Source organism: Taudactylus pleione, unplaced genomic scaffold (genome assembly GCF_031769625.1).
Source record: "Taudactylus pleione unplaced genomic scaffold, aTauple2 ptg000191l, whole genome shotgun sequence".
Classification (NCBI taxonomy): Eukaryota; Metazoa; Chordata; class Amphibia; order Anura; family Myobatrachidae; genus Taudactylus; species Taudactylus pleione.
The window spans coordinates 57,196-83,222 of NW_028284593.1; the positions used below are offsets into that span (position 1 = coordinate 57,196).

Consider the following 26,027-nt stretch of genomic DNA (forward strand, 5'->3'; position numbering starts at 1 on the left):
TCTACCTGCTAAATTTTGCAATAGGCTGGGATTGCATCTTGGTACATACCGGTTGATAAGTTGATCAAGAGATAAAATAATTACATATCTTCCATCATACAACTATTATCCCATGAGCAATATAAAACTAAATTTTTTTTTTATTATTATACTGGTTCTCATTGGCTAACATTCTGGAAAACCATAATCATGGTAGGCCATACTTTCTCCCAAATATGATGTGCCTCTTCCCCCCTCCCCTTGATTATTGAATGCATTTTTAGAATGTAAGCTCTTATGAGCAGGGCCCTCTAACCTCTTGTGCTTCTCCCTACTTTAGTTTCATCTACTTCTTACTCACCACTAGGGCACCTAACACTTGGTTGCTTATGCTCTGTTGCTTATCTGGGTGTTATGATCACTAATGTAGCAATATGTATTATCCATGTCCTGGTCCTGTATTGTATTGTTCTGTAAGTCGCTTGTCTACAACTTGTTTATGTGCTTTGTAAGGCGCTGCGGAACATTTGTGGCGCCATATAAATAAATAAATATGGAACTCGGCCAGAGCACATAGATCCCAGAGTTCTGGACAATGCACTTTCATACCTGCAGTGTTATAATGTCCTGGCGGGTGAACGGTTCATCAGTTAGTAGGTCTTTGTAGCTCTTTGATTTAATATTTAGTTGTTCAACAGCCTGAATGGAGGAAAAACATTTTATTACAGAGATAGACTGCATAACTACTATGATATAGCAATAAAAATGAATCATGCGACATGTATTTACAGTAAGTCTGCTGAGTCGAAGGATTTTCCTACCTCGTTTGAGAAGACATTTCCAGTCTTGCTAATAGCCACAATGTGGGAGTTGTTGGTGAATACAGAGAATAGCACTGGACAGTGATACTTTCCTGTTGAGGCAAAAGAGTATCAGTCAGCACTATGCACAGAGCATTCCACACAATATATGATGGATCTTGCACAGTAGTTAATAGCAGTACGCAATGTTATTCACTCAATAGTCCAGGGGTAAATATGACATTTCTTAATTTTTATTTAGTTTGAATATCTTGTATTAAATTAAACAAAACATTACAAGGCATAAAAAGGCTATTTTACCTGTACTATAAAGAAGCTAAATCTATCGCAACAATTATTTTCTCTCCACACAAACTCTGCATCAGAGTAGACATGCACAACCATCACTAGTGTCTACCGAATATGAATATTAGGGTAAATATTTCTGAATATTAATGTTGTAGCACTGCTGTCTGCGAAGCCAGAATTAGGCAGTATATAGACCATACTTGCCTACTTTTGAGATGGAGATTGTGACAGCACCACCGATGAGCGCGGCGGTAAAGTGGGCGTGTACTGATACATCTGAGAGGAGTGCCATAAGATTGATTTACATCCAAATATATATGAGCCCCAAAGCAGTTAGTAAGTTCTATTTAATGATGAAAACACACTAATACTGTTCAGAAAATGCATGTAGCCATAGGGATCATTGTGCCTTATAACCAATGCAGGGAAAGGATACTAATGATCCCATTTGAATGTACATCTCTGTTTTTTCTTTTATAGAACAGATGCATAATGGGAGATTTCTAGACTCGTCAGGGAGATTGCTACTATTTCAGGGAGTCAGTTGGCAAGTATGATATAGATATTTAGCCATAGACTAATCAGGCATATCGGTAATTTTCAGCTAAGCATCCAGCTGATGTGGAACTACACATCCCAGCATGCCCTGCTGTAAGGGCATGCTAAAACGGTGGCTGGGCATGCTAGGATGTAGTTCCACAGCAGCTGTAGTGCCAGAGTTTACTTACCCCTATTTTATGAGCTCCATTTGCCTAGTAACAAACTAGGGGCCGGATTCAATGACCCTCGTTAATATACCGCATGGGGAAACAGGTGATAGTCTTGAACTTTTACACCGGAGGCTGTTCAATTAAAAGTCCTTTTCCTTGCTCAGTAAATTGGACGCTAACTAGCGTTAACCCACAGATTCTGTAATAAGTACCCGGAGCTATGTATTAATGTGTTCACGGCAACTGCAATAAGGGCAGAAAGCCTTATTTAATACTGATTTCTGTTTGAGCCTCAGGAGGAGGTGAACATAAATCTGCGTTATAGCCCCAGGCACTGCTTCGCTGGTAATTAGTCATTCGAGGCTAATTGAATTCAGCCCTAGGACTAGTAAGTGTTTTCTGAGCACTAATCAATTATAAAAGTAAAATACCTGAAACACAAATAAAACCAGCAGCTGATCCTGATGATCACCTGCCAGTCCTCCAAAAAAATACTTACGGTAACAAGATAGAACAGCACTAATAAAAAAACAAAAACATGTTATATGAATTGAATTGTGCGACTTGAAAGTTTATAGTGCATACATTTTTATATGCACTTTTTTTAATATAAATACCTTGGATGTGCCTTTTAATTACAGCGCCTTGCAAAAGTATTCACCCCCCCTTTGCATTTTTCATGTTTTGTTGCCTCACAACCTGGAATTAAAATGGATTGTTTGAAGGTGTGCATAATTTAATTCACAGAACATTCCTACAACTGTGAAGTTGTGTGTTTTTTTTGTTAATATTGTGAATCAAACATTTAGGACAACATAACAGAAAACTTCAACATGCATAACTATTCACCCCCCTAAAGTCAGTACTATGTCGAGCCACCTTTTGCGGCAATTACAGCTGCAAGTCGCTTTGGATAAGTCTCTATGAGATTGTCACATCTTGCCCCTGGGATTTTTGCCCTTTCCTCAAGGCAAAACTGTTTCAGCTCCTTCATGTTGGATGGTTTCCGCTTGTGAACAGCAATCTTCAAGTCTGACCACAGATACTCAATTGGATTGAGATCTGGGCTTTGACTAGGCCATTCCAACACATTTAAATGTTTCCCCTTAAACCACTCGAGTGTTGCTTTAGCAGTATGCTTCGGGTCATTGTCCTGCTGGAAGGTGAACCTCCGTCCCAGTCTCAAATCACAGGCAGACTGAAACAGGTTTTACTCAAGAATATCCCTGTATTTAGCACCATCCATCTTTCCCTCGACTCGAATCAGTTTCCCAGTCCCTGCTACTGAAAAACATCCCCACAGCATGATGCTGCCACCACCATGTTTCACTGTGGAGATGGTGTTCTTGGGGTGATGGGATGTGTTTGTGCCAGACATAGCGTCTTCCTTGGTGGCCGAAAAGTTCAATTCTAGTCTCATCTGACCAGAGCACCTTCCTCCATACATTTGGAGAGTCGCCCACATACCTTTTGACAAACTCAAATTGTGTCTTCTTATTTTAATTACTAAGTAATGGCTTTTTTTCTGGCCACTCTTCCATAAAGCCCAGCTCTCTATGGAGTGTACAGCTTATTGTGGTCACATGCACAGATACACCAGTCTCTTCTGTGGAACTCTGCAGCTCCTTCAGGGTTACCTTTGGTCTCTGTGCTACCTCTCTGATTAATTCCCTCCTTGCCCGGTCTGAGTTTTGGTGGGCGGCACTCTCTTGGCAGGTTTGTTGTGGTACTATGTTCTTTCCACTTGATGATGATGGATTGCTGGTGCTCTGGGGGATCAAAGATTTGTTTGTTTTTTTTTTTTTATTATAACCCAAACCAGAATTGTACTTCTCAACAACTTTGTCGCTGACTTGTTTGGAGAGCTCCTTGGTCTTCATGGTGTGATGCCTCTTGCTTAGTGGTGTTGCAGCCTCTGGGGCTTTTCAGAAAAGGTGTGTTTATACTGACTGACAGATCATGTGACACTTAGATTTCACAAAGGTGGACTTCATTTCACTATTTGACGTCTGAAGGTAATTGGTTGCACCGGAACTTTTGAGGGGCTTCATAGCAAAGGGGGTGATTACATATGCACATGCCAATTTTCAGAATTTTATTTATAAAGATTCTTTTTTATATATTTTTCTCATTTCACTTCACCAAATTAGACTATTTTGTGCAGACCCATCACATAGTATTCAGATTAAAAAATAAAAATAAAATTACTGGTTGTAATGTAACATAAATGGTAAAAAGCCAAGGGGGGGGGGGGGGTGAATACTTTTGCAAGGTACTGTATAAGTGTCCTTATTTTTTCCTTGATGTCACACAAAATACAATTCATAACATAGTTCTGTTTTTATTAGCAATGTTCTCTACATTGTCTACGTAGGACTGATTTAGAAAGGAATATGTCTAGACAAGAGAAAGCAGAGACAGACAAGAATAAAGGCATGGTAAATAGCACTGTTACAGCACGTGAAATAAAGCCATTACTTGAAAATCTTATTTATATTAATCACTAAGCAAGAACATGAAGTGATTAAGCTATAAAAAGATGTCTCCATACTTTTAGGAATAATTTCATAGTTTGAGGTTCAGTAGAACTTAGTAATGATACATAAAATATTCATATTTTTTGTACCACTGCAAGAGATAAATTAATTGCATCCAACTTACCATCCTGATTCTTGACAAAGTTCAGCTTAATCAGAGATTTGGCCTCCAGTTTCTGCACAAAAAATGGTACCTATATTTTAAAGTTGTCATTTTGGCCCATCAATAATACTGCAACACTGGGCTCTATTTTAGTCAGAAATCCACTGCTCTACTACATTTATATATACAAGCCTGAATGGCTGCTACAAAGCTGTGCTACTATTTGTTACATTTTACACACTTGGCTATGGCGGAGCCCCAGGGCCCACACTGTGCAGCCAATCTTGTATAGGGCACCTCTGCTCATCTCACAGCCCTGGGTGACCGGAAGAACCTATTAAAAGCCGCAATTTTAAAGTGGCGAACTGACCTGATTTGTGGATGGTCCAGATAAAATGGCTGCATAGAGTAGCCAGCCCCTAGGGATCTAGCTAGGGGAGGGGGTAGGTAAGTAAATTATCACATGTAGGTGGTAGTACTAGGAAGGAATATAATCTGGGAGAAAATAACTAGTTAACCTGCCTTACTACCACCCACCCATCCATATCATCCTACTGCTCTTACTCAGAAACTGTTTTCTCCCGAATTATAACACCCACCCCCTTTAAGTTCTCTAGCACGCTCTATGCAACACAGCTAATTCTGGCAGTGAACATGTAATAACACAACCAGCGTAAAACAATATTTATCATTTTTATTTATTACTGTTCTCCTGGCAAGGGACAGGTTAAAAAGAAGCAGGGTGGAGTGTCCATGACCTACTTTCTAAGAAGCTGGTGCTGTCAGTATGAGGGGTTGGTGACACTGTCCCCTGCAGGGGGTGTTTGTATGATGACCTTGCCTACTTTTAAGGATAAATAAAAATTGGTAGTACACATATTAAATGTACTATGCAGCCAGAAGTCAAAGGCAAAATCACCCTACAGCGTTTCTGGGGCTTGAAATGTGATTCCATACTGTAACTGATCTCTCTGTATAGTATCATAGCAGGATCCATCTAGGACGCCTCTACACACCTGACAATCACACACTACAGCTTTATAAATCACACTTTTAAATATCTGAAATAAAGAGGTTCATATACTGTCCAAATGCCTGCAGGGTATAAATGAAACATTTACTGCCTCTGCCTATGTAGCCTGACATGTGTAATGCACGCTTATACACGCCATCAGCATGCCAGATATGCAAAGTATGCAGACAGACTGGGCGAAACATATTACCGAATAGCTAAGAAGTGGGTCAGAATAGATGTGGTAATATACATATATATTTATTATTAGAAACGCAACACTGAAATACCTCACCCAGTACTTCCATACCGTGAACAAGTAGCCCCCAATCATTTGTGGGTCTCGTCCATCCTGATCAGATAGTCCAGCAGCTACCAATCAATGGTGGTCCCCCTGATCAGATAGTACAGTGTGCACAAGCAGCCACCAATCAAGGGTGGTCCCCCTGATTAGATAGTCCCAGGGTGACCAAGCAGCCCACAATCATTCGTGGCCCTCCTGATCATATAGTTCAGGGTGACCAAGCAGCCCCCAATAACTGGTAGTCCAGGGTGACCAAGCAATGCACAATCACTGGTGGCCCTCCTGATCCGATTATTTCCCCTGTTCTATCTTTTGTTTATGTACAAATTCTGATGTCATACAGTGTATTTATCATATTCCACCATAAGTAATGTGCACACCACTTGTGGGACTAAGAGCCAATTCGAAAATATGAGGTCGTGCCCTCCTAGTATAAATGATAGTAAAAGCACACGGACATAGGGGACAGAAATCCTAGAAACCTTAAGGCTCAGATTTCAAAACTTTTACTACAAAACATAACAACATGAAGCTAAATCTCACCATAGAACAGATAAGGGATATGGGATGAAACAGACACTTCTTTTTTCTGACATCTATATTCTCCAATGTAGCATACTTGTAAATATTATAATCTTTAACTTATTATTGCAAACCTTCATATCTATACCACCCTTTAAGCCTAACACAAACAGACGTTCCTTATAAACACATTTCGACTCGGCCAGATATTCATGTTATGAGTCACCTTTCCAGCAGCATTATGAACTGTGAATGCATTAACTTCTGGAGAGCTGAAAGTGGTGCTTCAGTAACATACAGCACAGATACAAACCTATGGGGCTGCGCTTAACAGTCACCATCTAGTGTTGAAAAATGGGACTGCATAGAGAATTTTCATAAAGGAGGTTATAGAAAGATTAACGTTCAATTCAACACCTCTTTGACAAAAAAATAATTCATATCACCTGGTCAGCGTTTTTTATATATTACTTAGAACGTTATAGAGGAGTAGTATCAAATGTGTATTAATGGAGATTTTAAGTCTATAGTTTTATACTTTGGTCATTAAAATTATGTCTCTTTACTAATTTAACAAGATAATGCCTTTTTTTTTTTTTATAATTTTTGGAGTCGCCTTTTTTTTTTTTTTACTTATAATTTATGTGTAATTATTTTTTTTTTAAATTATTGTATAAATGCATCATGTATTTTACCCTATTTTTTGTTTCAATTTACTATTGCCTTAAAATGTTTTTATCAGAGACAAAATGAAAACACTTAAGGGCTGAAAAAAATTTTCAGCAATTGCTAATACAAGAGAAATGTTAGAGGATAAAAAGGTTCAAAGCAAGCTGCATGAATGCATGGAGAGATGAAAAGCCAGGAGTTTATATGACCATATCTGAAGAAATGCAGAGACTCACGTCTCCAGTGATGGGGTTAGTGCCATATTTCTTTATCCATGGGACAATGCTCCTAGGGAGGAAAAAAATAATTTAAAATGTGTTAGCCCCTTCATGACATTCGTATGTGGGATGCTCACACTCAGAAATACTATAGATTATTCATATGTTCAAAAATAAAGAGGAAAAGGGAGAAACTATATAGCTGTAACACAAACAAATGTAAAATAATCATTATTACTGTGTTACCCTTCTAGGGGATTTATTCATTTATTACCAGTTAATATAGCACACACATATTCCGCAGCACTTTACAGAGAATATTTGGCCGTTGACATCAGTCCCAGTGGAGCTTACAATCTATATTCCCTATCACATACGCACACACACATATAGTGGTTAATTTTGTTGGGAGTCAATTAACCTACAGGTATATTTTTGTAGTGTGGGAGGAAACCGGAATACCCGGAGGAAACCCACGCAAGCACAGGGAGAATATACAAACTGCACACAGGTAGCCATAGTTGGAATCGAACCCACAATTCAGTGCTGTGAGGCAGTAATGCTAACTATTACACCATCTGTGCTGCCCTGGGAAGTAGTTACTACCCCGGTGGTCAGATCCCGTACCCAACCCCCCTTCTAGATACCCGTTTTGTGTGTGATGGGATGATGTGACATTTCTGTTATGCATGTTTTGGACACCTTTTCATTAGGGATCCCCTTACCCTGTTAATAAAAGTCAGAGTCTTTGTATCTCCATGTGCAGGAGGAAACTGACAGAACACTTGTTCTCCTGAGTGAATCAGCTCCCAGTATAAAGTAACGGGGAGTAGGGGAAAAAAGTGCACAAGCCCATTAAATACACAGAAGAAAGTGTACAGTATTGCCTGTGGTATTGTTATAATAATGCTCAACCACTTCTTCGTCTTACACCCGTTTAATTGAAAGAGAATTCCATCATCTAATTCATATTTACCTTTAATCTTATGTCATATATTGTGCAAGAAAAAAGTAAAATGTATATAAAAATCAACTCATTGGTAAATATAGGATATAGCACATTTGTGTATTTAGCCCTACTGATTAACTTATAGAAATAATTAAATATTCTCTGAAAGCAGCACTTGTTCATATAGGAACTATGTAAATAACTTATTTACATTAAGTGCTAATAAATTGGTAATTAACCATAAGGGGGAGGAATGTAAGTTTTCCATTTTGTTACAAAATTGCTAGAAACCTGCTACGTTCAATATGGCCTTGCCGCAGCTCGCCGATCTTTACCATGTTAAAGGCTCAAGTCGGCAAATGTAATAGTCCACCGATAATGCAACCTGAACACTGGCAGAATAAGATTAGTGCCTCTGGTTGGCGAGTGTGTGCCGGGAGTGCCTAGCAAAGCTAGTCATGCATGGGCTGCTTTTCTTCCCTTTAAGCCTCCGTATCATGGATTCTACATGGACCTTTGAAATATAGATGAATAATAACATTGGTGAATGAAGGGTTGTTTTTATTTCAATAAAATATTTTTTTCTGCAGAGTCTATTTGTTTTAAATATATAAATATATTTTTTTTAACATTGGTACTGTAGGTGCCAGTGGGCCCTGAAGGGTCCTTTAAGTGTACTGGCCTCCATTAAATTGGGCCTGCTTGGACTTCTAGTTTGCCAGTTAAAAAGAAAATAAAAAAAATTATATATATATATATATATATATATATATATTTGTATATATATCTTATACTTCTATATTATCACCATTAACCCAACACCCACTGCCCAGGTGTGTTGGGAATAGCCCTAGTGCTATCAGCATGGAGGAGCCCGCATTTATTTTGTGGGCTCAATCCTCCTGGGAATCCAAGCCGTGTGCTGACTAACCTGTGTGTGTGTCCCTGCCAAAGTGTCATCAGACCAGGCTGGTAAGGCCTAGTGCTTATTGTGGGAAGTTAAGGGTACCGTAAGCTGTTTGTTCCCCATTGTTCCACTGCCAGCCATGTTTGCCAACACTAGTGCCTGTTTCTCCTTTGCTAGTGGAGAGTGACATCTTTATAACTTATTTGTTTACTAAACTCTTCAAAAACATTGTCTGCAGCTTGGCTTCTCAGCCTCCAAACCGCAAGCCACTATTGTGGCCTAAGTTTTTAAAATGTACACTGTATAGAACATTGGCGTAATAGTTAATAATCCCTGAAAATATACAAAACAGATTTATTCAACTACTATTTTTATTGTGTATTAGAAAATGTATATACTGTGTAATGGTGTCACCTCAAACTGATCTGTATAGGTACTGTAAAGTTAGTGAAAGCATATACTTACAGAAGATCAAACACTATTCCATCAGGAGTGCAAACAGGATATTCAAAGGGCTGTAAGGACAAGCTGAAAAGGAAAATGCATAATTTAATATGAAGACAAATTACAATCAGATAAACCTAACTTAAATATGCAAGGTGATAAAGATCATCTATTATTTATAAGATAGGATCAAGCAAAGGGGATAGAACATACAAAAAATAGCACAAAGGACAAAACCATTACAGACAATTCCACAACTTTACATACTGTAAATACATAATTACAACATGCAATTAGCATTAGAAGAAAAGAAAAAATGAGAGTTACGGTAAAAAAGAAAAAAAAAAACAACAACTCTTTCTTCAAAGTCCATAGGGTCCACAGGGAGACAATGGGGTGTATTTGGGACCTGGAGGACCAGACACCAACAGCAAAGCTTTTCAATCCCAGGATCCTTCCCCCACAGCCTGAGGGCACTTCAGTTTTGTTAACAAGTCCAAGGCAGGAGCAGGGTAGGAGAGCAGGAAAACCGGTACACTGAACACACACACACACACACAGTGACCTAGACAAGAAACCCACAGAAGGTGGGTCAAGGTGCGTCAGGGCGGGTGCCCTGTGGAACCTGTGTACTTTGAAGAAAGAGTTAACAAAAGGTAAGTTTTACCATAACTCTCCTTTTCTTCTTCAGGGTCCATAGGACTCCACATGGAGACATTGGGGATGCCCCAAAGCAGTGTTTTAAGGGCGGGAACACTCCTGCGCTGATAGAACCCTAGACCCGAAGGAAGCATCCTGAGAGGCAAATGTATCAAATGCATAAAACCTAAGAAAGGTGTGGACAGAAGACCAGGTGGACGCCTTGCATCGCTTCTCAGCTGAGGCGCCACGCCGGGCGGCCCACGAAGGACCCACAGTGTGAGTAGAATGAGCAGAGACTGTAGTCGGCACAGGAAGGCCCGTCTGTGAGATAGTCATGCGAATCCATCTGGCCAGAGTCTGTTAGCTGGTTACTGCACCCCACCGTCGGAGGCTTGCGTCCGTGGTGACGAGAGCCCAGTCTGGTATCCAAAAGGGACGACCCTGGTTCAAATGGGGAGTCTGTAGCCACTAGGCTAGGGAATAGGCGAACCTCTTGGGGGAGGCTCACCGTCTGGGATTTGAGCAGATGGGGTAGCCCGTTCCACCTGGATAGGATCAGGTGTTGTAGGGGCCTGGAGAGAAACTGGGCGAACTCCACCATGTCGAAGGTGGACACCATTGATCCCAAGGCCTGAATTGCAGAGTGAATCAACACTGCGATTGTGAAGCAGTCTGCACAGTCTGTAGTGTAGTGCTGAAATGTTGTCTGCGGTCAGGAAGATTCAAAGAACTCTAGTCCAGGAGGGCTCCCAACTCCATCCTTTGAGAGCAGGGCCGGCTCTAAGGGTGTTCCCATAGAGGGCGCACCCCCTCCCAAACATCCCGATTTCAGCGGGACAGCACTGTCCCATTGTTCCACCCGTGGGCCTAAGTATCCCACGGGTGGTCAAACCAGGAGGTTGGGCACCCCACCACTGCAGCTGGTGGTGCCGGACTCCGGAGTAGCTGAATGGATGCTGCATGAGCGCAGCATCCATTCAGTGATGGGAGAGGGCTGAGGGAGCTAGTGACAGAGTGCTGTGCTCTCCCGCAGCCTGACGTTAGATGGGAGGAGTGTCAAGTGGGCACGCCCCCAAATAACATCACTTATGGGGCATGGCCTATGGTAATTAGGACACGATCACGAACTACTACAGGCGCTTTAAACCGAGCCGGTACAGGGCGCGACTACCCCTGGAGCCGGCCCGGTTTGAGAGCGTGTCAGAGAAGACTTTCTAGTTGATCAGCCAACCGTGAATTTGTAGAAAAGTAATGGTTACCTGCAGATGGCATTGAAGAGTCTCTGGGGAGCTTGCCAACAGCAAAAGGAGCCGTTGAGAGGCCAAACGTCAGAGCCTGAAATTGGTAATGTAGCTGAAATACAGCAAACCAGAGACATTGTTGATGAAAAGGCGCTATTGGTACATGTAGGTAAGCGTCCCGAATGTCCAGGGATACCATAAACTCTACAGGCTCCATAGCTAGGATAATAGAATGGAGAGTTTCCATACAAAACTTGGCACCCTGAAACTTGTTCAGAGATTGGAGATTGAGAATAGGCCGATGAGACCCATTGGGCTTCTGAACTAAGAAAAGGGTAGAACAATAGCCCTTGCCCCATTGAGAGGGGGGGACCCAAATTATTACTCCTGAATTCAGTAAGGACTGAATGGCTTTGTATAGCAGCAGGGCCTTGGTTGAGTCTGATGAAGTTCCTGTGCAAAAGAACTGTTGGAGAGGGCGTATGCGTGGGAGACCACTTCTCTTACCCAGGTATCTGATGTGGTTTGATGCCAAACCTGGGCGAATTGAAGAAGTCGGCCTCCCACCCTGGGAGCCCCCAGGAGAGGCCTGCCCCATCAGGCTGCAGGTTTGTCTGCAGACTTGGCAGGTGGACGTCTAGTAGCCCAGGCCTGTTTGGCCCTAGGCTTAGAGGCCTTGGCTGATGTCTGTTGCCATGGAAAAGATTGACCCTTGGCTTTTCCTTTAGGGCGAAAGGATGACGTCCTATTTTTTGTATTATAGGTGGAGGGCAGGAACGCGGTCTTGGAAGCTGCCAAAGTAGTAACAATTTTATCTAGCTCTGGACCAAATAGGATGTCTCACGAATAAGGGAGAGACTCCAGAGCCCGTTTTGAGTATGAATCCGCTTTCCAGGAATGGAGCCAAACGATACAGCGGGCCACTACCGAAGTGGAAGCTATCCTGGAGGCCAGGATAGCTATATACATAGCTGCCTCACCTAAGTAGGAGGCTGCATCCCTAATGTCAGGTACACAGGAGAGTTGTTCCCTTGAAATAACAGAGGGAAGTGTTTCTTCTAAGGCCTCTACCCAACTCTCAATGGCTTTAGCCACCCAGGCAGTAGCCCTAGCAGGACGAGTAATAGCTCCTGTAAGAGAGAAAATAGATTTATGACAAGATTCTATACATCTATCTGTAGTCTCCTTCAAGGAGGTAGTAGTATGAATGGGTAACGTGGCATTTTTAAACAAACGAGTTACAGGAGAATCCACCAACGGGGGAACTTCCCATTTAGTGCAATCAGTAGCTGGAAGAGGGTAAAAAGAATTGAACAGTTTTGGAATTTGAAACCTTTTACCAGGCATATTCCATGCTTCACTCATGTGATCCAATAGCTGGTCTGATTGAGGGAACTCTGGGCCTGATTCAGAGCCACTCGTTCGCTCCGCGCGATGTTCGCACATCTGCGCATGCGTATGGGTCGTAATGCGCATGCGCCAACCAGTCAGTGCAGTCGGAAATCGAGCGCTCGCAAAATAGCGAGTGCCTGCTAATTTGAGTGACAGGATGAGGCGTTTGTGGGTGGAAACAGGGGAAGGTGCTTGAAAACGGGAAGTGGAGATCCGAACGCAGGCGTGCCAAACGGTCAAAACGGGCGTTTTAAGGGTGTGCATAATTAACAAAGCAGCGTCATCGGCCACGTCACTAGGTTGTCTCTTAGCCTGAACTGTTCGCATGATTGCGGTAGGAAAATCCAACCACAAGCCCTGCGAGCAGTTCAGACGCCTTTCGATGTACTCGATTAATCTAAAAAATAGCGGAGATGACGTAGGATGCGAGTGGCCAGGGGGCATCCTTACAAAATAGCGATCGCATGTTTCGTTCGCTCGCTCAGACATAGAGGCGTCAACAGACCACAAAGAGCGAGCGCTCAATTTAAATAGCCGGCCCCTTTTTCTGAAAGAGCGAGCGCAAATAGCGTCCGGCTCTGAATCAGGCCCTCTGTTAAAACTACCTTTTGTCGTTTAAAAAGTGCATTCTTTTTCTTAGGGGCAGGTTCATTCTCTATTTGTAAAATGGTTTTTACAGCTCTGAGAAGAGCAGGTATATCTAGTTTAGAGGGTGGGTCCTCTTCTCCTGAGATGGAGTCAGAGTGAGAGAGGTCTACATCTTCTGCCTCCCCAGATGAGATGTCAGAATAAGATAACTGACTGGAAGGATAACAGAGCACGTTTAGAGGGTTTAGTAGGTAAAGGCTTTTCCCTTTGTAGCATTTGCTGCAAGGCTGTAGAGCTGCGTTTTTCAACCACTGTGGCGTGGCACACTAGGTCAGTGCAGACTGAGTTGATTATACTTGTACTGCTGGCCCGGGCAGTGCTGGGCTCTTCTGGGAGGCTCAGGCGCGCCCAGGCCATGACTTATGGCGACACGGCGGTGTGATATAGGTCACGTACACCACGTTGCATGCCCGCCTGCACATTGCTCCCAGCTCTGCACTGTTTACTCAGTCACTGAGTGTCAGTCTTCTGGTAGAAATAAAAAATTAAATAAAAAAAAAAAAAGTTTGGGCTGCATAAGGCAGTCCCCAGTTATAATGGTGGTACAGCTCCATGCCGGACACCAACAAAACTGAAGTGCCCTCAGGCTGTGGATGGGGTATAGGGGGAAGGACTGGTGCATCCTGGGATTGATTACAGATTATATTTCATGTATTCTTAGCACAAGTCTCTCTCTCTAATGTAACTCATGGTCTCCAGATGCTTCTAGTGCTAGTAAATGAGTCTCTTGTCCTCAAGTGACAGGAAGTGTACCTGGTGTTGGGATTACTGGCTCCTGTCACTGTGTGAAAAAGCAAATTGTGTATGTACAATATATAGCTTTATTGTTAGTACATCACGGACACACATCGATTACTTATCTATACCCTTCGGTTTACACTGGTGGAGGAAACACAGTAGTTGTCAATGGATCAGCACAACCACTCAAACCAGACATGCAAAGGTAACTTGCATTCACAAATGCATTAAATGGCATTGTAAATTTATGTGATTATTTAGGCCCTGATTCAGATTTGGGAAGAGAGTAAGAGCAAGTAATCTTGGTAAAACCATGCTGCACTGCAAATGGGGCAGATGTAAAATGTGCAGAGAGATTTAGATTTGGGAGGGTGTGTACAAACCGACATCTAAATTGCAGTGTAAAAATAATGCTGGGTACACACTACATGGCGTCGGGACCTAGCATGCAGTAAGTGTTTACACACTCCGATGGGGGGGGGGCGTTACGAGTAATGCTGAATCGTTCGCGACATCTGCCATCGGCGCTGGTGCGCAGGGGCTGGAGATTAGGGGGAGGAGTGACAAAGATTTAAGAGCACGTTTGAAGTCTGGGAAGCTGGAAATGCATGGGAGGGCATTCCACAGGTTGGAAGTGGCCTGGGAGAAATACTGAGGATGAGAGAAAGCAGAGCGGGTGGGAGGGACTGTGAGAGGAAATGAGGCTAATGCATACTTGCCTATTTTTGAAAAAGCATTGTGCCTTATAACCAATACAGGGAAATGGAACTTGTTATACCATTTGAATATACAGTGCATCTGGAAAGTAGTCACAGCGCTTCACTTTTTCCACATTGTAATGTTACAGCCTTATTACAAAATGGAATAAATTCATTTTTGTCCTCAAAATTCTACACACAATACCCCATAATGACAACGTGTAAAAACTTGAGATTTTTGCACATTGAATGAAAATAAAAAAAAAACTAAGAAATCACATAAGTACATACGTATTCACAGCCTTTGCCATGATTTTGAAAGGCATACACCTGTCTATATAAAGATCCCACACTTGACAGTGCATGTCAGAGCACAAACCAAGCATGAAGTCCAAGGAATTGTCTGTAGACCTCCGAGACAGGATTGCCTCGAGGCACAAATCTGGGGAAGGGTAGAGAAAAATATCTGCTGCTTTGAAGGACCCAGTGAGCACAGTGGTCTCCATCATCCGTAAATGGAAGAAGTTCGGAACCACAGGACTCTTCCTAGAGTTGGCCAGCCGTCTAAACTGAGCGATCGGGGGAAAAACGCCATAGTCAGGGAGGTGACCAAGAACCCGAAGGTTACTCTGTCAGAGCTACAGCATTCCTCTGTGGAGAGAGGAGAACCTTCCAGAAGGACAACCATCACTGCAGCAATCCACCAATCAGGCCTGTATGGTAAAGTGGCCAGACGGAAGCCGCTCCTTAGTAAAAAGCACATGGCAGCCCACCTGGAGTTTGCCAAAATGCACCTGAAGGACTCTCAGACCATGAGAAACAAAATTCTCTGGTCTGATGAGATAAAGATTGAACTCTTTGGCGTGAATGTCAGGCGCTATGTTTGGAGGAAACCAGGCACCACTCATCACCAGGCCAATACCATCCCTACAGTGAAGCATGGTGGTATCAGCATCATGCTGTGGAGATGTTTTTCAGCAGCAGGAACTGGGAGACCAGTCAGGAAGAGGGAAAGATAAATGCAGCAATGTTCATCTTTCAGCAGGACAACGACCCTAAGCACATAGCCAAGATATCAAAGGAGTGGCTTCAGGACAGCTCTGTGAATGTCCTTGAGTGGCCCAGCCAGAGCTCAGACTTGAATCCAATTGAACATCTCTGGAGAGATCTGAAAATGGCTGTGCACCGACGCTTCCCATCCAACCTGATGGAGCTTGATAGGTGCTGCACAGAGGAATTGGCGGAACTGCCCAAAGATAGGTGTGCCAAGCTTGTGGCATCATATTCAAAAAGACTTGAGGCTGTAATTGCTGTCAAAGGTGCATCAACAAAGTATTGAGCAAAGACTGTGCATACTTATGTACCAGGGTTCACAAAATACATGCTATAGCGCGTTTTTACGTGCCACAGCAACCTGGGGACCCAGTTTTAAAAACTGATCGGGTCCCGCAGGACGCGCTGGCGCTGTGTGTGCTGCAGCCGTCCCTCCGGCCAATCACCGCGAGGCGTGCCCTCCGGCCAATCACCGCGCGGCAGACACCACGCCATATCGCTGCACCCAGCCAGACATTGTGGAGAAGAAGATACTGCCCGAGAGCTGCTACTTAAGGTACCATTCCTACATAGGGGCAGTAGGAGGGTGCATTCGGAGGACTGATAACTGCATCAATTGTACCCCATGTGCTGTCTATCCTTACCCCCTCCCTACCCTCAGTTCTGCCCCAGCTGCAATGCTAATCCCTCCCTAATCCAAGTAATGCCCCCAGTATTACGTTCCCCTAACCCCCTCCTTGCCCCCTAGTACTGCCCTAGTTATCTACCCTTACCCCACCCTAACCCCAGTATTGCCTGCCACTTACCTCTTCCTTGTCCCCAGTAGTGCCTTAGCTGCTAACAACTCTTTCCCCCCTCTACCTTCCATACTGCCCAAGCTGCTATCTACACTTGCCCCCTTTCTAGCCCAGTGCTGTCCCAGCTGCTATCCTGACCCGACACTTCCCCTAACCCCCTCTTTGCCCCCCCAGGTACTGTCCTAGCTGCTATCTACCCTTGCCCCCTCCCTACACCCAGCACTGCCTGTCCCTAACCTTCTCCTTGCCCCCCAGCACTGTCTCAACAACTGCGTGCATTTACCCCTCCCTGGCCCCAGCCCTGCCTGCCCTTACTCCCCTCTAGCTGCAGCTCTACCCCAATTTCTCCCTGCCTTTACCCCAACCCCCTCTACCCCAACTGGTACATAGCCCCAGCACTGTTTCAACTCCTGCCTGTCCTCAACCCCCATAATATGTGACGGGACCCAGAAAAAGAAGTGTAGGACCCCAATTTTTTAAAGTGAGGGGTCCCTGGGACCTACAATTTTTTTCACTCAGCGCGAACACTGTGTACATGTGATTTTAGTTTAAAAATTCTTTTTTTTTAATATATAACAAATACATGGGCTGAGGATGTAGGGAAAAGTATGGTTGAGAGTTTTATATGCGAGAGTAGTTTGAATTTGATTCTGTTTATGTATAGGGAGCGACACATGAGGGTCTGGATTATATTATGCGAATCTGTTTTTTTTTTTTTTTTTCCAATGTATTTTTGTGGATGTGGCTTATTCAGTGTATTTTATGTGGATGTGGCTTATTCAGTGTATTTGATGTGGATCTGCTTTTTTCAATGTTTTTTATATTGTTCTGACTTTTTCTTTATCTTTAATAGTTACCTCAACAGTGATTGTTTGCATACGCTTTTACATGTTCCTTCGGCACGCGCATGATCTTGGCTCGGACATTTCTACACATATTTTTGGGCTTTTTGCCTCTGACTAGTTGGCCACCCCTGCATTAGAAGATATGTCGTTCGATCCCGTGGATAGGAGGAACATATCTGGTACATCGTCTAGTGTGTACCCATGATATGAGCGCTTCTGCGGTTCAATAGCAACATCACCCATCGGCCCTATTCCAGGACCGATGGGGGATGTCGCTAACGATGCAGCATTACACGTAACTCTCCCCCCCCACCATCGGAACCAGCATCCGCAAGTGTGCAAACACTTACTGCGTGCTGGGTCCCGACGCCGGCAATGTCACATGTAGTGTAGTGTGTACCCAGCATTATTTTTACACTGCAATTTAGATGTCAGTTTGTACACACCCTCCCAAATCTAAATCTCTCTGCACATTTTACATCTGCCCCATTTGCAGCGCAGCATGGTTTTACCAAGATTACTTGCTCTTACTCTATTCCCAAATCTGAATCAGGGCCTAAATATTCACATAAATTTATAATGCCATGTAATGCATTTGTGAATGCAATTTACCTTTGCAAGTCTGGTTTGAGTGGTTGTGCTGATCCATTGACAACTACCGTGTTTCCTCCACCAGTGTAAACCGAAGGGTATAGATAAGTAATCGATGTGTGTCCGTGATGTACTAACAATAAAGCTATATATTGTACATTCACAAGTTGCTTTTCACACATTGACAGGAGCCAGTAATCCCAACACCAGGTAGACTTCCTGTCACTTGAGGACAAGAGACTCATTTACTAGCACTAGAAGCATCTGGAGACCATGATTTACATTAGAGAGAAAGACGTGCTAAGAATACATGAAATATTAGTTTAAGGCAGAGGCTCCCAAACTCCGTCATTCTAAGACAGGGTTGAAAAAAATATATATATATTTTCTTGATTAAATCAGTTTTTTTGCATTGTTTTAATTAAAAAAAAAAAATCATCCAATTATATTAATACTGTGAAACAATTGACGTGTACTAGAAAACTTGATCAAACATGTTTTAATGCTTTCTAACATTAACAATCCAAATTATTTGGAATGTTTACATCACCAAAAAAGAGCCAGACTATGGGTGGTCGCTGCTGACTCCATGGGTGGTAGCTGCAGACTCCTTCGCCTCACTCTTTTTTTTTTTCTTTCCATCGCTATTACATATTTACCTTTTATTTCTCTCAGTTTAATCTGATATTTTTTATTCCATTTATTCATGTGGTCATTTTCCCCCTCCCTTTCCCTCCCCAACTCCTTCCTTTCCCTCCACTTATCCCCCCCATGACTTCTATTTTGCGATGGATGTTTCTTATCCAAGTGCTTATTTGTATTAATAATTTGGTTATCAATTTATATCCGATGTCACTATTCACAGATTGTATTATATCTTTTTTTTCTCTAATTGATTTTATTTTTGATTGTGCAGAGATATTTGTATTGTTTTTTGTTCTGCTGTCAATGACATGGTTTTGATGTTTATTTTTCTGTTATGACTGACCATTCAAAATAAAGAATTTGAAAAAAAAAAAAAAAAGAGCAAGACTAAAGGCCCCGACACATCAGAACGATATCGTTCCAACCAGCCAACTAGTTGGCTGGTTGGAATGATAATCGTCTAGTGTGTGGGAGCAAACGATAGTCAGCCGTTTGCTCCCACACACTGAAAAACGGCCATAAACGGTTGTTCCAACTAGTTGGTTAAAATCAAACATGTTTGATTTTCACCAACTATGGTTCTAGTGTAGGGGGAAAGTTCCCCCCAACTGAACGATAAGTAGGCGGACATTGCCTGGCAGTGTCCGCCCACTTTGTCATACTCACCTTTTTAGCAGCATTTGGACCCGTCGTCAGCGCCGGCAGCAGCGGGTCCCGTCGTCAGCGCCGGCAGCAGAGGGTCCCGTCGTCAGCGCCGGCAGCAGAGGGTCCCGTCGTCAGCGGGTCCCGTCGTCAGCGCCGGCAGCAGCGGTGGTACATCGAGGGGAGGGTCAGGCTGCGGCAGTCAATCAGTGCCGGATCAGTCTGCCCCTGCCAGTCCACGATCCATGGTGGCAGCAGTGGCGGTACAACAAGAGGAAGCTCAGGGACAGGCTGCGGTAGTCCATCATTGCCGTTCAGCCACTGTCACATCATGACCCTGTCAGGAACAGGCTTTGTCTGCTGCTGACCCCGCCCCATATAGCGCTGTTACTGGTCTGGGGACTGACTGCCGGCGTTGTAATAGGAAGGATATTACTGGCCACAGGTATGAGACCTCCACATTGCAGCTGTCTGTGTGCTGTGCCATGTATATAGGCAGGAGACAGGCACAAGCTGCTGGATGTACAATATGTCACAGGGGCTGGCTGGGGGCAGCACAGCACAACCTCCTGCTGTGCCAAATATCTGCTACATACCAGTAGCCAGGGAGTTTTAAGTCTCCCTTCCTTGCAAACCTCTTTCCCATGCAGCACAGTTTCACTTGTCTGCAAATCCCCCCTCCCCAAACAGCAGCACAACCTCCCCTGACTGCAACTACACCTAGCCCTCAAACAGCAGCACAGTCAACCCTGTCTCCAATGCCCCCACACAGCACAGTCTCCCCTGTTCGCACCACCCCTTCGCGATCACCCCACCCATCTGCAATCAAAACAGCAGCACAGCCTCCCCTGTCTGCAACCCCCCTACCCCTCAAACAGCAGCACAGTCAACCCTGTCCGCAACGCCCCCACACAGCACAGTCTCCTCTGTTCGCACCCCTCCCATCTGCAATCACTTCACCACGAGCACACAACCTGCGTTTGGGATCCGGACAAAATCCTGAGTGTGGATGCAGAAACATGCAAAAGTAGGTAGACATTGCCCGCCTACTTCTGTGACATCACAAGTTTGACAGAAGTTGGCTGGTCTGATGAAAAAGTTGGCAGGTTGGCTGGTTGGATGAAAAGTTGGTTAGATGTGTGGGGAAGCGTTTTAGTTGGACAGACAAGTTGGATGGTTGGTCAGTTGGTTGGTTGGAGGAAAGTTGGTCTGATGTGTGGCCAGCTTAAGGGTTAAATGTAATAGCTTGCAATCTTCAGCCACTGTGGGGACCGCAAGCTATTACATTTAGTTCAGTCTTTCTTTCTTCTACTCATCTCAGTAGGACTGAAGGTTTTGAATAGAAATAAACATGAAGGAGCATTAAACCATGAGGTGTTTCTCTGTGTATTGCCTCTTTAATGTGTTGGAGTGGTTTACCCTTCAAGAATGAGATGGTTAGTTGTGGTTTTATCCTATCCTATAAGATTGCTAGGAGAGGATTTTGTGGAGTCTTAGCTTATGTTAGGCAGATTTAGTACCTCTCTGATCTGGTTCACCCTGCCACCCTCCCTATTTCTAGGTTGTGTGTGAATTTACTGAATTAGTTCAGCTCACTCAAATGAAGACCTCAAGCAACAAGAATGTGGAACATTACCAAGGGGATTCCCTTAGAATAGTTTTTATTTTTTTTTATTTTTAAGAAGTCACGGCTCGGTGCCTGTAGTCACTGCATAATAAAAAAAACAAAAAAACAAAACAAGAGTGCTTAAAACAAAATTTTAATTGTTTTAAACCATGGTTTTTAAACCAACCCTGTTCTCAGATCTTCAAAACAAGGATTGAACTCAATATCATGTCACATCACCAATAACATTAGATGCTGCCCCTGTTGCTACATTATGTACACACATTGCTATATTAAGTGAACTGCCCCATTCCAGATGTGGTAACAGTATAACAAACATTGTTGGTGACCCAAAAATTGATCACTCTAAACACACAGCCAACAGGGGTCCTGGTTTTGGGGACTATTAAAGAGTTTTTTTTTTTTTTTTTTTACAGAGTATATGATGCCCTGCAGTCAGCCAACCAACAATAGAGAGCAATACAGCAGTCAAAACCAACATGTCACAAGGCGAGTTCATTGTAACTTGTCATGAATGCAGCTAATCCACTAAATTCAAGTTTGTCACCTAAAATTAAGAATATGTGGTTGTAGCAACCATGAAAGAGACAGAGGTGGATGACAGACACTGGCTGGTGTAATGAATCCTGGCTCTTGCTGCTTGGAATTGATGGATCAAGATATAGTGAAATTAGCTTTAAAGCAGGAATTGATAGTGATGAGCATTAACCACACAGACTGACAAACATGAGGTGTATGATTGTGACAGACTTTGGATCTATTAGTACACGTAGCATACCTCTTGAATGCTACAGGATATATGAATGCTGTGTCAATGTGCAGATAGTATTTTTCAGCAAAATGGAATGCCACCTTGGATATGATAAAAGATTCAGTTTAACACCCTTAAACTGATTAATAATATGTGGGATGAGATGGAGCATTCGTTTAGAATTACTCCATAAATTGTAGACAACATAGACCCATTGTAGTGGACATGAGCTAGCATCACCGTACTGTACACTGTATGCGGTTTAATCAATGCCCCGATAAATTTAGGCAGCTTTGATGGCAAATGTGGGATCAATTTGCCTTTGGGCTACTGTACCTGAAAGTGGCCACAAATTGTCTAATAGCAGTAATGATATGTAAAAGTACAAACACAATGGTCATAAAACAGAATGTGGGGAATTTAAAACACCTACAATTATTAAATTTTTATAGATGACCAACAATACAGCAGAATGGGGTACACACCTGCAGTGATCAAATGGTAACCGCCTGAAGTTTGACTTTGGAATATCTGTAAATGAAAGGAGGAGTGAAGAAATCTTAATTTATCTATAAATATAAAACACTTGGAAAACTTATGTACCAAAGGCAAAGAAAACAGTACATTTCTCAATTACAGGTTACCTGGTTTCTTTCCTCCATAGAAGTGTGTGTACTCTGCACAGGTGATGTACCTAGTGAAGTAACGGTATAAATTATACTTCATATACTAAAAAACACCACAACAGTGGGAATATAGTGGCCCATACTAGCATCTAATATAGAAAATGTTCTACTTGTAAAAAACAAGCATCACTTTGCAGTGTTCCACTCACCTGGCACCCACAATAGAAAGGGGAGGGGGGTGGGACGGAGGCAGGCTGAGGTGACCATTGCTGGGTCCATTTTACCAGTATCACATAATCATGTAATCCTAACAAATCCCAAGAAAACTGTCAGCACCACAACATAAGCATCAGGAGTCCTATGGCACCCCAGAAGGCATGCATATGTTTTTAACCAGAAGGTCTTTTCAAGGGAGGCAGGTTTCTATAATCAAGAGAGAGTTATCACACTAACATACTAAAAGAAAAAAAATGATTAGCAATGAAGCCACCTTCATTGTGCCGTTTGTGTAGCCACTATCGGGGAGAGTACCTTGACGTTGTCGTAACACAGTGGGTGAGTGCAGCACATTTGAACACTATGAGGGCATGTTTTCAGCAACTTCGCTGATAAATTTAAAACTGCAATTTAGTGGCACAATCACCAAAATCATGCCGGTTCCTTAGTGTCAGAACCTTTTCAATAATACCCTACAGTATATAGCTATATATACTCAGTATGAATAATGTTTTACCAAATTAAATGGAGATACACAGTACACTATTAGGCATATTTATCAATATTATTGTGTTTTCATATCCTTTTCTCATTATTTCAGTATCACTTAAAATGTATTAAAGGGCTTTTGGAGAAGGTTTCATAAAAAACTACTCCAAGCCCTTCATTTCACATTATTTAGGGAGCAGATTGCATTTCTCATAGTTTTAATGAGAAATGCGATCGGTCTCAGATTTACTAAAATAAAATTGTGAAAAAATAATGGGGAAGCTTTGTGATAATAACACCACCTGGAAATGGTGTTATTAGGGCTTTTCCCCGTTTCACCAGCTCCTGCTCTGCTCTAATTGGGAGCCGATGCCTGTGATCAGCTTTGTGTGTCTAAATAGACCACAAGCTGATCATAGTAAAGAAAAACACTTACCTGCACCTAAGGGATCATTGATCTGTGATACGGTGAACTCCTCTGTGACTCTGGTCAGCTGATCGCCGGGCTTCTGTTATGTGACCCCGACACCTAACTTGTGCTGTAAGCCGGCATCACAGTTTACAGCACAAGTCAGATTCCCCGGTCACAGAGCAGGAGCCCGGAGGTCAGCTGATATGGCAGCTTAGTGGGGGAGAAGGGGGAATAGCAGACGGCGTATGCGTGGTCACACTCAGAATATTTTTTGCAAAAAATACCCTGAGAAGTGCAGGGAGAGGATTAGCAGGGACAGAGCTTTCTCACAAGATCTGTCCCTGCATGCAATATTTTATACAGACTTGGGATGTAGTCAGTTATTGCATTGCAATTTTGGGCAAATAAATCACATCCCAACAGCATCTGAGATGCTAGTCTTAAGCTGGGTACACACTGGGCGATATATCGGCCATTCAATCAAATGGCCAATATATCGCGGGTGCGTCGGCAGGTGTGGGTCATTCACAGACACATCACATCTGCTCTGCAGCACAGCAGATGGCCAATATATCTGCAGACATATCAGTGCATCTGCTGGTGTGTATGAGCGCCCAGCCGACCGCCAATACACTTGCTGAAGGGACAAATGCCCTTCCAGTTGTGATGTCAGGGAACACACATCGAGCAGCTGATCGTTAAGTCTGTAAAGCTTAGCCGATAGGCCGCTGTGTCGGCAGATCCGTTGGCACAGCTTAACACACTGAATCAATTTATCTCAGTACTCATCAATGCACCAAAAACACAAATAAATCAAAAATAGAACATGCACAGCTGTGGTAGAGGAGCTGCATGACACCGTTTAAACTTGAAAATGAGGCTCACAGCTCCATGGGCTCCAGTAAGGCAAATTAGGCTCCAGACGGCTGCTCACAATCAAAGTTATTAGAGGAATATTTACTACAGTACAGATTTTTAGAAGTGCAGTTGTGTTGTTGCCCATAGCAACCAATCAGATTTTACTTATCACTTATGTAGCACCTTCTAGAAGAAGATAGCTAGAATCCGACTGGTTGCTACGGGCAACAAGTCCACTTCTAAAAACCCACACTTTAGTAAAAAAATACAACCAAAACTGAACTGCAAAACCTACTCTACACAACCCAGGAAAGCCAAGCAGCTATCGTTGTACATCGAAGGTTCTTCCATCGATGGTTTCTAACCACTGTCGCAAAACCATAGATGGTTGAACCATCAATGAACTTGCAGTCATGCCTGCGCAGACCGCAGTTGCATAATCCTCCCCCATTGATGGTAAACTAATCAAACATCATCAGCTAACCATCAATATTCAATCCTACAAACAGCACACATGGTAGGGTTCTGATGGGGATATAAAGGTCATATATGGAGGCTTGATGGCATGTGGGGAGGTGTTAAGGCATATAAAGAGCATTGAATGAGATCTGATTAACATGAACTGACGGTCATGTGAGGGGCATGTGGGGAGATCTGGGGATCATGACTCTTTGCGATATCTATAGATACTTTTTTTGGCTCTAAAGAGTCTTTTCATGTAGCAGTTAAAAGACCTATTAAGCTGAAAACAGGGCTTTTCACTGCATTCATCTATTCATAGAGAGGCTTTAGCTCCCAAATACTGGAAAACGGACCAGATTTTCCTTCCCACCAGACAGATATAACTACAGGTGTGTACGCAGCCTTATTGAATGAAGAGGACGGCAGGAGAAGACTGCATCGCTAGAGCCCTGGATACTGGATCGCATCGCAGAATAGGTAAGTATATATGAGTTGCTACTTAAGCTATATATCGCATCAAAATGTTGCAATATATAGTGAAAAGTACAATTCAATAAATGAAATCTTCATGAGTAGACCCCCTAATTATCTTACATGTTGGTCACCCAGTTGTACAGTAGTAAGCCCTGACCTGTAGATCCTTAATCAGTTCAATATAAAAAATATTAACCAAGAGCATTGTGTAGCCTGAAAAATATCACCCTTGGGGGTCTTTTCATCATCACTTAATTTCTACAAAAGGATGTAAAAATGAACATTTTCACCTGCAATTGTAGAAATTACGTTTTCGTGCCAATCTTCAAGAGCGTAAAGCAGGAGATATCACAGATATTTCCTGCTTACATTTCTGTCGTGGAATGGGCCACTGTCCCCATACACTATTATGGGGACAGAAATCATGAAGCTACAATACAATATTTTCGGAGCTTGAGTGCGGGAGCATTCGTCATCTTCAGATGGCATTTGTTCCCGCTCCAGGCTCGCAATCGAGTCCCGGGTTGCAAAGAGGGATCATTCTGTGTCCCTCCACCCCTGCCTGGCTCCTTCTGCTGGACGTCGGGGCTCTTGAGCCCATGCGTGACCTGTAGGTCATGCATGCGCACTAGCGTCACCGCTCCAAAATGAGCAGTGAGAAAATTCATGAATAATTGCTCCGGTGTCTGCGGCGAGTTAGAATATTAATAATAGTGG

General features: G+C 43.0%; 1 protein-coding gene across 1 annotated transcript in view; it reads right to left on the reverse strand.

Annotated features, from left to right (window-relative positions):
• PPIL2 (peptidylprolyl isomerase like 2) overlaps positions 1-26,027 on the reverse strand; it is a 60,958-nt gene that overhangs the window by 34,214 nt on the left and 717 nt on the right. The window contains exons 2-8 of the mRNA XM_088476706.1: positions 22,418-22,467; positions 22,259-22,304; positions 9,485-9,547; positions 7,182-7,233; positions 4,460-4,511; positions 801-892; positions 589-678 (exon numbers count right to left, since the gene is read on the reverse strand). Of these exons, the coding sequence (XP_088332832.1) occupies positions 589-678; positions 801-892; positions 4,460-4,511; positions 7,182-7,233; positions 9,485-9,547; positions 22,259-22,304; positions 22,418-22,467 (445 nt within the window). The remainder of the gene's footprint in view (positions 1-588; positions 679-800; positions 893-4,459; positions 4,512-7,181; positions 7,234-9,484; positions 9,548-22,258; positions 22,305-22,417; positions 22,468-26,027) is intronic.